Source organism: Molossus molossus, unplaced genomic scaffold (genome assembly GCF_014108415.1).
Source record: "Molossus molossus isolate mMolMol1 unplaced genomic scaffold, mMolMol1.p scaffold_m16_p_20, whole genome shotgun sequence".
In the NCBI taxonomy this organism is placed as follows: Eukaryota; Metazoa; Chordata; class Mammalia; order Chiroptera; family Molossidae; genus Molossus; species Molossus molossus.
Genome location: NW_023425356.1, coordinates 44,902,629 through 44,916,986, shown reverse-complemented (window position 1 = coordinate 44,916,986; position 14,358 = coordinate 44,902,629). Strand labels below are relative to the sequence as shown.

At 42.7% G+C, this 14,358-nt stretch overlaps 1 protein-coding gene across 3 annotated transcripts in view; it reads left to right on the top strand.

Moving 5' to 3' along the window:
• The window catches only part of TDRD5 (tudor domain containing 5), a 51,629-nt gene extending 37,565 nt beyond the window's left edge, over positions 1-14,064 (top strand). For 2 of the 3 annotated variants that reach the window (XM_036273211.1, XM_036273210.1), the window contains exons 13-16: positions 4,755-4,913; positions 5,889-6,029; positions 7,640-7,850; positions 13,817-14,064. In XM_036273211.1, the coding sequence (XP_036129104.1) occupies positions 4,755-4,913; positions 5,889-6,029; positions 7,640-7,850; positions 13,817-14,064 (759 nt within the window). Of the gene's footprint in view, positions 1-2,739; positions 2,899-4,754; positions 4,914-5,888; positions 6,030-7,639; positions 7,851-13,816 lie in introns of all 3 variants that reach the window. The other variant, XM_036273209.1, reaches the window with a different exon arrangement.
• The last annotated feature ends 294 nt before the right edge of the window (positions 14,065-14,358 follow it).

The window sequence follows — 14,358 nt, the reverse complement described above, 5'->3', positions numbered from 1 at the left end:
ACACTCACTTCCAGTCTGCCCTGGGGGGATTGGGCTCCACCTGCCCCCCCGAATTCTCACACACTCACTTCCAGTCTGCCCTGGGGGGATTGGGCTCCACCTGCCCCCGAATTCTCACACACTCACTTCCAGTCTGCCCTGGGGGGATTGGCCTCCACCTGCCCCCGAATTCTCACACACTCACTTCCAGTCTGTCCTGGGGGGATTGGCCTCCACCTGCCCCCGAATTCTCACACACTCACTTCCAGTCTGCCCTGGGGGATTGGCCTCCACCTGCCCCCGAATTCTCACACACTCACTTCCAGTCTGCCCTGGGGGGATTGGCCTCCACCTGCCCCCGAATTCTCACACACTCACTTCCAGTCTGCCCTGGGGGGATTGGCCTCCACCTGCCCCCGAATTCTCACACACTCACTTCCAGTCTGCCCTGGGGGGATTGGGCTCCACCTGCCCCCCCGAATTCTCACACACTCACTTCCAGTCTGCCCTGGGGGGATTGGGCTCCACCTGCCCCCCCGAATTCTCACACACTCACTTCCAGTCTGCCCTGGGGGATTGGCCTCCACCTGCCCCCGAATTCTCACACACTCACTTCCAGTCTGCCCTGGGGGGATTGGGCTCCACCTGCCCCCGAATTCTCACACACTCACTTCCAGTCTGCCCTGGGGGGATTGGCCTCCACCTGCCCCCGAATTCTCACACACTCACTTCCAGTCTGTCCTGGGGGATTAGCCTCCACCTGCCCCCGAATTCTCACACACTCACTTCCAGTCTGCCCTGGGGGGATTGGCCTCCACCTGCCCCCGAATTCTCACACACTCACTTCCAGTCTGTCCTGGGGGATTAGCCTCCACCTGCCCCCGAATTCTCACACACTCACTTCCAGTCTGCCCTGGGGGGATTGGGCTCCACCTGCCCCCGAATTCTCACACACTCACTTCCAGTCTGTCCTGGGGGATTAGCCTCCACCTGCCCCCGAATTCTCACACACTCACTTCCAGTCTGCCCTGGGGGGATTGGCCTCCACCTGCCCCCGAATTCTCACACACTCACTTCCAGTCTGTCCTGGGGGATTAGCCTCCACCTGCCCCCGAATTCTCACACACTCACTTCCAGTCTGCCCTGGGGGGATTGGCCTCCACCTGCCCCCGAATTCTCACACACTCACTTCCAGTCTGTCCTGGGGGATTAGCCTCCACCTGCCCCCGAATTCTCACACACTCACTTCCAGTCTGTCCTGGGGGATTAGCCTCCACCTGCCCCCGAATTCTCACACACTCACTTCCAGTCTGCCCTGGGGGGATTGGCCTCCACCTGCCTCCACCTGCACCCGCCGGTGCTGGCACTGCTCAGATGCTTCTCCCGTGTTCTCATCTTAACTCCCTCTGTGAACCTTTCAGCAGCTTCCAGCAGCTCCCCCCACAGCAGTAAACATGTTACTATTCCAGTAGCAGTAATAAAAATAAAATAGTACTGGCAACATGTATTGAACGCACTCTGTGTGGCAGGCGCTGTGGAAAGTGCTCACATACTAGTTAATTTATCTTCACAACCACTTCACCAGGTTAGTACTTTCATACCCCCCACCTTACATATAAGTGACACACACAGTAAGAATTTAAAAGATTTTCCACCGGTGAACAGGTAAACATGTCCTTTGAGTCTTACAGTCCTTACGCCAGCAAGTACTGGGCTAAGAACAGAGGGTTTGTTCAGCTGGAGTGCCAAAAAGGGGTGTGTTGTTTTTACACAACAAGGCTTATTTTCTTTGAATAAAATATGAAAATACTATTTTGTGTATGTTTTAAATAGGTGACTTTAAATTATTGATATGATTGTATTTTCTAGTAGACACTAGTTATTAGAAGAGAGGAAGGAAAGGCCATCTGGCGGCTGGGAGCCTGGCTTCGAGAATATGTGTGAACGTCTACTGCCCCATGTTTAAAGCAGTATCAGGATTTTCTATTTCTAGTTCACATTAAAATTAACTGGGCTTGTTCGTCTTTCTGAAGCCTGAATTTTTCTTAGTCATTATTACTTGATTAGAACAATTTTATTTCCTGATTCTTAAATAGTGAATTGAATTTAACCTTTAAAATTTCTAGAATATCCTATCATCACTCTATTGATGTCTTCAAATAATCATAGTTCAGTCCTAAAAATGAAATAAAGCCAACTTTTCTGCAGAAGAGAGAAGTTTTAAAAGTCCCCTATTCCATCCGGCCTATATTTTATCAATACTTCCATATACTACACACAGACACATACACATACACCAACCTCTATACACCTAGTACCCTATAATTCCTTCTCTTCTTTCAAGCATCTGACAGTTTGTGATAAATCCTTCATTACATCTTCTCAGAAGATCCTCCTTCCCTGATAATATTTTGGTCCTGTCTCTGTGAGGGCTCTGCACCCATGGTTGTACTGTGATTATCTGACTGCGTGTCTTCCTGCTATATTTGAGTTCTTTCGGAGCTGGGACCAGTTGCGTTCATCTTTAAACCCACAGAGCCATGCTGTTCACATTTCATAATATGTGCTAAATAAATGTCCTTTGGCCTGAACCAGCCTGGCAGGATGGCAAGTTGGGGGATCATGAACAAAGTCAGAAAATAATGTAGTATTTGTGTGAATTGTAGCAAACCCCTTCCCTTGCCCCCAAATATAGACATGTAGATTTTGGAAACAGCATTAGTATAAAAAATAAAATAATTTATCTTTCATATCTACTAGCAAGATATTAATGATGAAAAGGCTGTCATTGACCTCAAATATGAGTCGAAGCCATTGAAGGATTCTGAATTCAGCTCTTCGAAAACCCAAGACAAGAGCTGTGAAGAAGAGGCAAAGTGCTCCGTCCCAGAGCTAAAGGACCTGAAGGAGGAAAATGAGGTAGGAGGAGGATAGTTTTTGAAAATGTAGTAACACAGATAATCCGCGAGTGAAGGGGGCTGGAATGACACATCTCTTGAAGCCGAACTGCTGCTTTCTGTGCGGTCAGAACGTCTCCCACAGACCAGTTACAGGCTCCCCTCAGCAGTCACCAGGACCCAAGTGGAAGCCGCGTGGCCTTGGTCACAGGAGAGGGCCTTATCTGGGTTGGTGTATCAGCTCCTGTCCCACTGTCCCGCAGCTCTGAGCAGCCTTCAAGGATTGTGCAGTGATTAGAAACTAGTCTTGAGAAACAGTATTAGGAAAACCCATCAGGAAAAATGCTGACAACTCTTTTGGGGGACATATTTTTAGTTTAGTCAAATGTTTATGTACACATAACTCTTCCCCCTACATTTCCTGTTTCACAGAGTAATCATTTCCATCTCTTTTAGCTGCTGCTTTTGGAATTTACCTCTATTTCTTTCTTTAAATAATGTGCTTATGTTGTTATTTCTTGACTTTTCAGTTTTAAGGATGTATGTATGGACTCCCCCCACCACACACAAACATACTTTTTTGCCTACCATCCCACTAATATGGTCATCAAACTGCGAGCTCACCATTCAGTGTTTATACTGTTACGACTCTGTAAATGCTATTCACAGCGAAGTAGTATGTTACGGTGATTTTTCCTTCCCTGCATCACTTCTCTTTTCTTTCGTGTTAATGTTTCTTTCAGCATACAGTAAAATTGACTTTCTTTTGATGTACGTCCTGTCGATTTTAACACATGGAGTTTTGTGCTCCACCCTCAGTTTACTCTCAGAAGACCCTCTGGTGTTCTGGAAGGAGGAAGACTTGTTTCCTGGCTCCTTGAGCTGGGGTGGGCAGAATTTCGTGATCTGACTGCTGCTGCTATTTTTTTGTTTGTTTTTTATTTTTTCAATTTCATTTTACTATCAGTATTGTTTTGTATTGGTTTCAGGTGTACAGCCTAGTGGTTAGACAATCATACATTTTGCAAAGTGTTCCCCCTGATAGTTCCAGTACCCACCTGGCACCATACACAGTTATTACAATAATATTGACCATATTCCCATACTTTACATCCCCATGACTGTTTGTAACTACCAATTTGTACATCTTAATCCCTTCATCTTTTTTACCCAGTCCCCCAACCCTCTCCCTTCTGGCAACCATTAGTCTTCTCTCTGTATCAATTTTGTAACGACCTCTTTTTTTGTGTGTAAATGTTTTTATTGATTTTTTTAGAGAGAGATAGAAACATTGATTGAGAGAGAGAAACATCGATCGGCTGCCTCCTGCACGCCCCCTACTGGAGATCAAGCCACAACCCGGGCATGTGCCCTGACCAGGAATCAAACCAGGACCTCTCAGGCCTTGGGGCGATGCTCAGTCCACTGAGCCACACCCGCCAGGCTCTAACTGCTTCTCACTCAGACTTCCAGCAGTGCTTTTGTTTTCATTTCCACTTTCCCCCTCACTTCCAACCATCTTGTGTGCCAGGTCCTGCACTCCTGTGGTATCAGCGGTGTAAATTTGGGTTTCTTCTCAGTTTTTCCCACTCTAAGGTAGCTTTTCTCAGGACTGCTTAATCAGCTGTCATGTGTGTGCCTGCCCGCATCCAGAATGTGGATGGTGTTTTCTGCTCTTCTGTTCTCTTTGACCATCAATTTATGCCTTAAATATTTTTATTTTATTTGGTGATGTTCCAGGAGGGAGGGAATAATAAACTGTGTATTCAAACTGCCATCTTTACCTGGAGTCAGGAAAATATTATAAACCTAAATTTTAAAATGTGCTCATACCGAAACCTAAATTAAAGCTTTTCTTTGTCTTCTGATATGTTCTAGGATGAGATCCCCACTGGAATGCCATGCCTGGAGTCAGTGACCATAGGTGATGATATTTGGGATGAGAACTGGTTACCTTTGCGAGCTAAAATGGGAAAAGGAGGCGATGCTGCCTCCCACGGAAAGCCTTACCTGTCATATAAAGAAATGCCAGAGAAGGTTAGATCCTTGAGAAAACAGAAAGTGAATCACTACTGAAGACAGGAAATGTAAATGCAGTTGTCCTCACCTCAAGAAAGCTGTACATTCTGTGATTCAAAATGATTTATCAGAAGATAATTCAGAAAAATGCACTCTTCCAGGGATAGTAGTGGTAGGGAGGGGGAGTGGATGAAGCAGGGACGAATGAACCATGAAGTTATTGTGTCCGTCTACCCTTTCAATCATTATGATTTTTGTTTCATCACTAGCATCTGGTCAGGACCTTAGAGTTTATAAATACACTGCTTTCCCTAATTTTATTTTTGTTGCATTAGTCTTGTAAGATACTTGTGGATGTCTGCATTGAGAGGTCCAAACTATATATTTAATTTTTTTTTTTTATCCTCACCTGAGGACATTTTTCCATTTTTTGTTCAGATAGAGTAGGAAGGAGAGAGAGGAAGAGAGAAACATCGACATGAATGGGACACATCGAGTGGCTGCCACCCACACGACCCATCCAGGGCCGGGGACAAACTGCAACTGAGGTACATGCCCTTAGCGGGAGCCGAACCCGGGTCTCTCTGGACCACAGGCCAACTCTCTAACCGTTGAGCCAAACCGGCCAAAGCTATATATTTAAATTTTAATTTATTTCCCACTAGTTATGAAAAAAAAGAAATATCTGCAATTAGGGTGCTTCTTATAATTTATGGCATTTAAATACCATATGATCATGAAAATAGCTAGCCATTAAACCAGTTTTGAAGAAAATACTACAAATAAGTCATATTTGTTTTTATGAGATTTGTGTGTGCAGAGGAATTCAGGATACTGGGTATAGATCAAAAACACAGGGAGGAAAGCTATTAAGTACCCTTTCTTGTTTAATGTACATTGCCTCCTTTCCTTTACCTTGCCCAAGTTATCCCCAGTTTGGATCATGTGGCAGGCACTATAGCTCAGTTTACTGTTGCAATTTCTTCTCTGTAGGATTGGTGTTTTTCTACACGAGATACACAGGACGATTCGTGTCAGCCTCTAGGCCTTGTGAATGGAATGCAAGGAGAAGTTCAAACACCAGAAGGACTGGGTGCTCAGGAAAAAAATACTGGAACAACCAGCATTCAAAAGGTGAATGTCAAATGAATGTTGTTTTCACAGGCATGAGGAAGTGCTTTCATTTTTAGAAAGGAAAATTCTGGTTAATGATCCCTCCCTCAACATTTTGTAAAATACATATACAGTGATACCTCGGTTCTCGAACGCCTCGGATTTCGACCAAATCGGTATTCGACCAGGAGATTCGAGAAACTTTTGTCTTGGAATCCGAACAAATATTTGGAACTCGAACTTCCGAGATGAGCCGAGTTGAGCCGAATGGCATTCATTCGGCCCAGCGCGCCTTGCTTGCGTCATCAGTGTGAGTGCAGAGAGAGAGTCATGCTTTGTGGAGAGAGTCACGCTTTACACTGAATTTAACCCTTAGACATACTGTACACTTTTATTTCTTGTTGAGACTTATGTTTTTCTACATATTATATACAAATTAGGCCAGTAAATAGGCATTTTCTGGGGCTTGGAACGAATTAATCCAGTTTCCATTATTTCCTATTGGGTTTCATTGCTTCGGTTCTCGAACAATTTGGTTCTCGACCGTCCTCCTGGAACGAATTATGTTCGAGAACCGAGGTATCACTGTACATACACTGTATGTTGATTTTAAAATTTCAGTGAACTTAATATAGTTATCTCTTCAGAAGAAGATCCTGAGCCTAAAATTGAAAGATTGATTAAATGTCTATGTTAGAGGTAGAGAATAGGTATCTTTGTATAATTTAGCTACAGATTATAAGCTCTATATTTGGCCTATCATGTAGGCCTGTTTCCTTCTTTCATGTTGCTTCGGCAGACACACTAACCCTGCAACAAATTTGTTTCTTGTTTCTCAACTATGTTACAAGCATCCCGAAAACAGCAGGACAATTTGTGTGAATCACGAAATTTGTACTTTCATGTGTTAAAATTCGACACTCCATTCACTTAGCCCAAATTCAGTCTGTTTGGGAGTTCATCTTTTTTTCTCAAACCGTGGTTCCTTAATATTATGTGTCACCTCTTGCTAGGAGGCCTCTTCAACTGCTCTGTGCTGCAGGTATAGCTGTCTTCATGGCTAGCTGCAGCACATACACTGTGCCCTGACTGAGCACCATGAGCTCATTGGGGACAGGGATCACATCTTCCTGGGAGCTGGTGTGGTTGAGCACAGAGAACATAGACTGGACCGAGTTCAAATCTCTGCCTTGTCATTTATTGATTGACACTGGATCACTTACTCCAGCTGTCTGTAATACAAACACGTAACACCTAACCACAAAGCGGTCATTCTGATGTTGAAATGAGGAAATATGCAAATAATTGAGCACTGTGCCTGGCTGACCACTTGGTGAGTGCTCTCAGGTCCTGCCCCTCTTCCTCAGCTGTGCGCGGCAGCCCTTGGTAAGTGCTGCGTTTGCTCGTAGTGTGTCCAGTGAGTGTTTTATGCATTGAATTGATGGTCACTAACTTAGTGGACTTGTTTTTCTAGAGAGTATCTAGGTTCTTAAAAATTAGTTTTACTTATTTATGACCTAAAAAATCGTTGTCTTCTGTTTATAAATAAGGAAATAAAACAGGTTTAATTAATTCTTCCATTATACTAACACTTACTTTTCATGCTTTTGTCTCATTTTTTTATTTTGCAGCAACTAAACTTAGACGGTCCTTCCGACTCTCCCACCTTGCCCAGACTGGAAGAGTTCTACATCTCTCTCGTCCAGTCTCAGCAGTCGGCCGAAGGGGGCCAGCGGCAGCCTCAGGACGGCCAGACTCCGCCACAGCAGGCGGCGCCCTCGGCAGCAGCTCTCAGGTCCACCCCGGCAGCGCTCGATTCCCCAGAAGGGCACTCTGGTTCAGGTAGGTGTGCATAAAATTGACAACAGTGGCTCGCCACACTGCTAAAAACCTTATTTTTTTCAGAACATAATTTGAAAAGTTGCTGATTTTAGCATTTGTCTCAAGTCTTGGGCTCAGTGGTTCCCTTTCACTTTGCCACACTTCTGCAGTTTGGGAGATGTCAGGTGTACGGACAGTTAAATTTGCCAGTTTTCAGTATACAGTTCTGTGAGTTTTGACAAATGTATACAGTTTGATAACTACTCCCACAATCGTGATACGGGACGTTTTCATCCATCTGCAAGTTTGTCCTGTCCCTGTGCGGTCATTCCCTCCCCCTGCTTGCTGGCTTCTGGCATGTTACTTTCCCTTTTCTAGAATTGCATGTTAAGGGAGTCATAAAGTATGTAGATTTTATGTGTGAAGAAGAAAGTGACTTCTTTCACTTAGCAAAATGTTTCAGACATTCATTCAAGTTGTTGCCAGTGTCAAAAACGTACTCCTATTTATCGCAAGTGGTAGCGTTGTATGAATGTACCACGCTTTGTTGAGCTGTTCCCCAGGTGTTATGAATAAAAATGCTGTCAGCGTTCACATACAGCTCTTTGTGTAGACATATGTTTTTTATTTCTTTCCAGTACATATTTAGGAGTGGAATTGCTGGGTCATGGTGGCTGCATGTTTAACTTTTTAAGAACTGCTGAAGTGTTTTCCAAAGTGGCTGTACCATTATGTATGTATACTAGCAACACATGAAAGTTGTGATTGCTCCACATCCTTGCCAATACATGATATCGTCAGTCCTTTCTAATTTCGCCATTCTAGTGGGTGTGCTGTGGTATCTTATTGTGGCTTTAATTTACATTTCCCTATTTTCCAATGATGTTGACCATTTTTTCATGCGCTTATGTGCCATCTGTATATCTCCTTTAGTAATTACCTGTTCGGGTATTGGCTAGTTTTTACTGGATTGTCTCCTTTTTATTGATTTATAAAATATTTTTTATTTTTTAAATCTTCACCTGAGGACATTTTTCCATTTATCTTCAGATAGAGTGGGAGGGAGGGGAGAGAGGGAGAGCAAGGGAGAGAGAGAGAAACATCAACGTGAGAGGGACACACCAATTGGTTGCCTCCTGCATGACCCTGACCAGGGCCAGGGACCAAACCACAACCAAGATCTGTGCCCTTGATCAGAACCAAACCCGAAACTCTTGGTCCTCAGGCCAAAGCTCTAACCACAGAGCTAAACTGACCAGGGCTGGTCTATCTTTTTAAATGTTTCATGTATACTTGAGAACAATGTATAGTCTGATATTGGCTTAAGTATTTTATAGATACCTATTACATCAAATTGATGGATAGTGTTTAAGTCTTTTATAGCCTTGTATATTTTCTGTCTTTGCTTAATCAATTAAGTAAGAATTGTTGAACTCTACATTTATAATTGTTGATTTGTCTTTTTACATTTAAGTTCTATCAAGTTTTGCTTCAGGCACTTTGACACTCACATATTAGGATTATTATGCCCTATTAATGAATCAATCCACTTATTGCTATTAAATTTCACTCTTTATGCATGATAATATTTTTTGCTTTGAAACCTATCCTGTGATATTAATATAGTCACTCTAGCTTTCTTTTGATTCATATTAGCATGGTATATTATTTTTTATCTTTTTACTTTTAACTTATCTGTTTCTTTATATTTAAAGTGGAATTCTTATAGGCAGTATAATGTGGTCTTTCTTTTTATCCAATTCAGTAATCTTTTTCATTGGAATGGCTAGATAATTTAGTGTGGTAATCAAAATGTTTGGATTTAAATCTACCATTTCTTTATTTCTAATATTTCCTATTCTTATGCCTTTTATTATTTTTCTTTGCTTTTTAATATTTTTATAATTCCATTTTTTTCTTTATTGACTTAATAGTTACATCTCTTTGCTTTGTTGTAGGTTTTGTTTTTTGAATGGTTGCTTTAGGATTTAGTCTACATATTTAAATTACCTTCAAATTATCAGGTGTGTAGTATGAAAACCTTATAATAGCATACTTCCATTTTTCCCATCCCAACCTTGAGCTATTGTTATATATTTTACTTCTTCATATGTTGTAAATCTCAAAATTCATTCTTACTATTTTTACTACATGGTCAATTTTCTTTAAAAAAATAAAAATGAGAAAATTTTTTGTTTGTCTATTCATTTGTTTGTCATGTCCAGTGTTCTCTATTTTATTGTGTAAATTAGGAAACCTGATTTTTACAACAAAACTATTCTGTATAGAGCCAGAAAGAAAATATTTTCAGCTTTGCAGTCCATATGGTCTATGTTGCAAATACTCACCTGTCATATAGCCCCAAAGTAGCCACAGACAATACACAAATGAATGAGCATAGCTATGTTCCAGTAAACACTTGTTTTTTATGTAAAAAACACATGATAGGCTGGAGTTGCTCCACAAGCTGTAGTTTGCCAATACCTGTTGTAAATCCAACTTTCCATCTGGTATTATTTTCTTTTTGCTTGAAGAACTTTAAATTTTCTTGTAGTGCTGATCAGTTACTGGTGTATTCTCTCAGCTTTCGTACATCACAAAAAGTCTTTATTTTTCCCTTCATTTCTTTAAGATTATTATTTTTGGATATTAAGTTATAGGTGGACAGATTTTTCATTGCATTAAAAGGTGTCACTCTGCTTGTCACTGTTTTTAACACAGTCTTGTCATTCTTATTTTTGTTCCTCTCTACAGTAGTCCTCCCTTTTTCATGGTTTTCTTTCCATGATTTCGGTTACCGGTGGTCAGCTGTGCCTGAAAATATTAAATGGAAAGTTCCAGAGATAATTAATAAGTTTTAAATTGCATGCTGTTCCCTGGCTGGTTTGGCTCAACGGTTAGAGCGTCGGCCTGTGGTCCAGAGAGACCCGGGTTCGGTTCCCACTAAGGGCGCGTACCTCGGTTGCAGTTTGTCTCTGGCCCTGGTTGGGTCGTGCAGGTGGCAACCACTCAATATGTCCCTTTCACGTCGATGTTTCTCTCTCTCTCTCTCTTCTTCTCCCTCCCTCCCACTCTATCTGAACAAAAAATGAAAAAATGTCCTCAGGTGAGGATAAAAAAAAAATTGCATGCTGTTCTGAGTAGCATAATGAAATCTCATGCCATCCTGCTTTGCCATGCCAAGAAATGAATGATCTCTGCCCAGCATATCCACACTGTATACATTAACCATCCATTAGTCACTTAGTAGCCACCAGGTTATTAGCTCAGTTATGAGAGAGAAGGAGACACATATGCACCATGTTCACATAACCTTTATTATAGTATGTTGTTATGATTGTTCTATTTTATTATTACTTATTGTTGTTAATCTCTTACTGTGCCCAATTTATAAATCAAACTTTATCAGGGGTGCTTATGTATGTATAGGAAACAATAGCATATATAATGTTCGGTAATATTTGTGGTTTCAGGCATCCACTGGGGCTCTTGGGATATATCTTTGTGGATAAGGGGGGAGGGGAACTGCTGTAATGTGGTATTTTTTTCTGGATGCTTTGAGATTTTCTGACATATGACTAGTTTGCAGTAGTCTGATTATAAGTTGCCTTGGTGTGGTTCTCTTCCCATTTCTTCTGCCTGGGGTTTGTTGAGCTTCTTGGGTCTGTGAGTTTATAGTTTTCATCTGGAAGAATTTCAATCATTATTTCTTTAAATGTTTTTTCAGCTCCTCTCCCCCCTTCTTTTACTCCCGTTCCATGTTACACATGTGATAGACCGCTTGATGCTGTCCCACAGCTCACTAATACACTCCTTTTCCCATTCTTTGCTGTCCGTGTTTCATTTTGGATAGTTTCTATTACTGTGTCTCCAAGGGTACTTACTAATCTTTCCTTGTTCGGTGTGTAATATATTCTTTTCCCTTCTAGTATATATTTTTCATCTCAGAAACTGTATTCTTCATTTCTAGAGGTTTGGTGTGGATCTTTTTTATATCTTCCACTTCTCTCCTCATCATGGTCATCTTTTTTCTCTGCCTTCTTGGAAACCGGGCGTCTTCTTATAACAGCAATTATCACACCCTTCTTGTGATTCTAGCATATGTATCATTTCTGCATTCTGTCATCTGTATCATTTTTGGAATCAGCCTCTAGTGATTGATTGATTTTTCTCCTGATAATAGGCCATGTCTTTGCGTAACTGGTCATTTTTTACTGGATGGCAGACACTATGAAGTTTACACTGCTCGGCCCGAGACTGCAGGGACCTCCTTGTAGACCTCCAGCTGCTTCTCCTTCTGCAGCTGCCTCACTGGTACCTTCCCTACGATTCAGACTCTTGTCTTCTGAGCCCCGGAAGACCACACACAGTTTGGATTCTCCCTCCTGTGCTGCGCCTGGAAACTGTTTCCAGTGAGCTGGGCACTGGCAGGGCTCTCTTGGTTCCCCTCCCTGCCGGGTCTCTGTCCTGCAAACCTGGTGTTCAGGTCTGAAAGCTGTTGTCTCCTATATTTGTCCAGCTCTCCAGCTGCTTAAAGCAGGAGTGATTGTTGTTTTCAGTCCTTGTTAAATTAACATCATATCTAGAGGCAGAAGTTTTGTTGCTCTTTTAAATTTTCTGATCATGTGACCCTGCTTTCATATTTTTATACCTTTAAATATCTAAGCTCACGGAAGACTTCCTGCTAAACCACATTATTGCATTAGAACTCACTGTCTCTTTTCCTCAGCGGGCATCAGTTAGTTTTATGATTGGAGTTTTACTTTTTAAACTAACCTGTCAAATCCTCCTTGAACATAATTCATCACAAACGTCTGAAACTTACACCACATGCTACTGTAGTAGCTACTGCTAAAGATGCAGAGGGGAGTAAAATGTTGGATTATGCCTGCTTTGTTTCTGAATTTTTAAAAAATCTGTGTTTTTAAGGTATAGAGCAGTGCCTTCAAAATGCAGTCAGCACACTGACGCGTCTGTGGAGCGTTTATGGTGGACTACACGATGCGTGTTGTTTAGTGTGCCTGGGTTCTCTTTGTCTACGGCAGGGCTTTTTAAAGGAAGCCGTATGCTGGCAACAGCTCCTCTGATTGTAGGCCAGTAAGAGACACCTCGCAGACCAGCTGCTTTCGGCAGAACGGTCCAGAGTGCACACGTGGGCCCGCCCGGCATCCCCTGGGACGTTCGGAACTCGGAGACCTGTGTTCCCAGCAATTCATTTTGTTGTCAAAGGTTTTCTTGTTTTTTTAACTTCTTTTTTATTTCTTTATTTTCATTGCTTTTCAGCCACAGTTTACACTCAGTACTGTTCCACACCAGTGTCGGGTGTGCAGGCAAGTGGCCGGCAAGCCATGCACTCTGCAGAGTGGCCCCTGCCCCAAGCACCACCTGGCCTACCCCAACATCTCAGCATCAGACTGTTCTCCGCGTGCAGTCCAGATCCCTGGGCTAGTCCGCAACTACCAGTTTGTACTGCTTAATTCCTAAAAGGTTCTCTCATCTTAGCCGAAACTAATCCCTAAAGAATCACGTATGGCTGATAACTGGTTTTTAGAACTTCATAGCAACCACAGTCTTGGCCAGTTGTGTGTTTACACTGGCACAGACTTGGGACTGGGGCCACCCGGAAGTAGAGAGCGCCCAGGGAGGCACAGGGGAGTTTAGGAGCTCTGCGCTGGACTTGGAACCGTGTCCAGCCCGTTTGATGATGTCCTAGAAAGAACGTTTCCCTTCCTCGTTCGGAGAGCATTTCTCTCTCTCTCTTTGCCTTCGTCCAGACAGGAGTTTATTTCATCTCAGGGCATGATTCCCCACCCTCATTTCCTTTCCATTTGTTGATTGGTTTCTAAATCTCAGCCTCCCGATTGCCATTGGTGATCGTCACACCTCACGGAAGGTGACTGTAACAGTTGCAGAGATCTGGAACAGGAGAGAGAAGGCAGCGAGTGTGAGAACCCCTTAAAAAGACGTGTGCTTTCTTTCTTTTGCAGTGGAAAGCTCTCCAGAGAGCCTAAAGCAGGAAGATTTTTCTAGTAGCCATGCTCTTACCGTGTTCAAAGACAGGAGCCATGGAGCCATGGAGCAGCTCTCTCTGATTTTGTCTCCCGAGCACCAGGTTTCTCAGAAATTCTACATTCCTCGGAGTACTGCCACTGCTGCCTTGGGAGCTGCTGCCCGGTTAGCCACGTCCAGGAGCTTCCTGCACTGGTACCCCAGTGTGAAGAGGATGGAGGCCTGAGGGGGAGGGAGGGGGGAGCGAGGGAGGACAGACCCACCGCTTAGGCTTGGTGACTTCCCAGGCCAAACTGAGGAGGGCGCATTAGGACAAAATCCTATGTTGGTAGTTGGGGCCTTTGTCTCTCTGTGTGACTGTGTGTCGCCTTTATTGTGCTAACAGTCCACGTTGTGTAAGTATTGGTATTTATTGTTAACTTGATAATTTTTATTGATGACTTTTTTTCTATATAGTTTTGTTCACCTTTGTTTAATGTAGTAGTTTAATGGAGTTTTTATTTTATTTTTTTATGTTGCT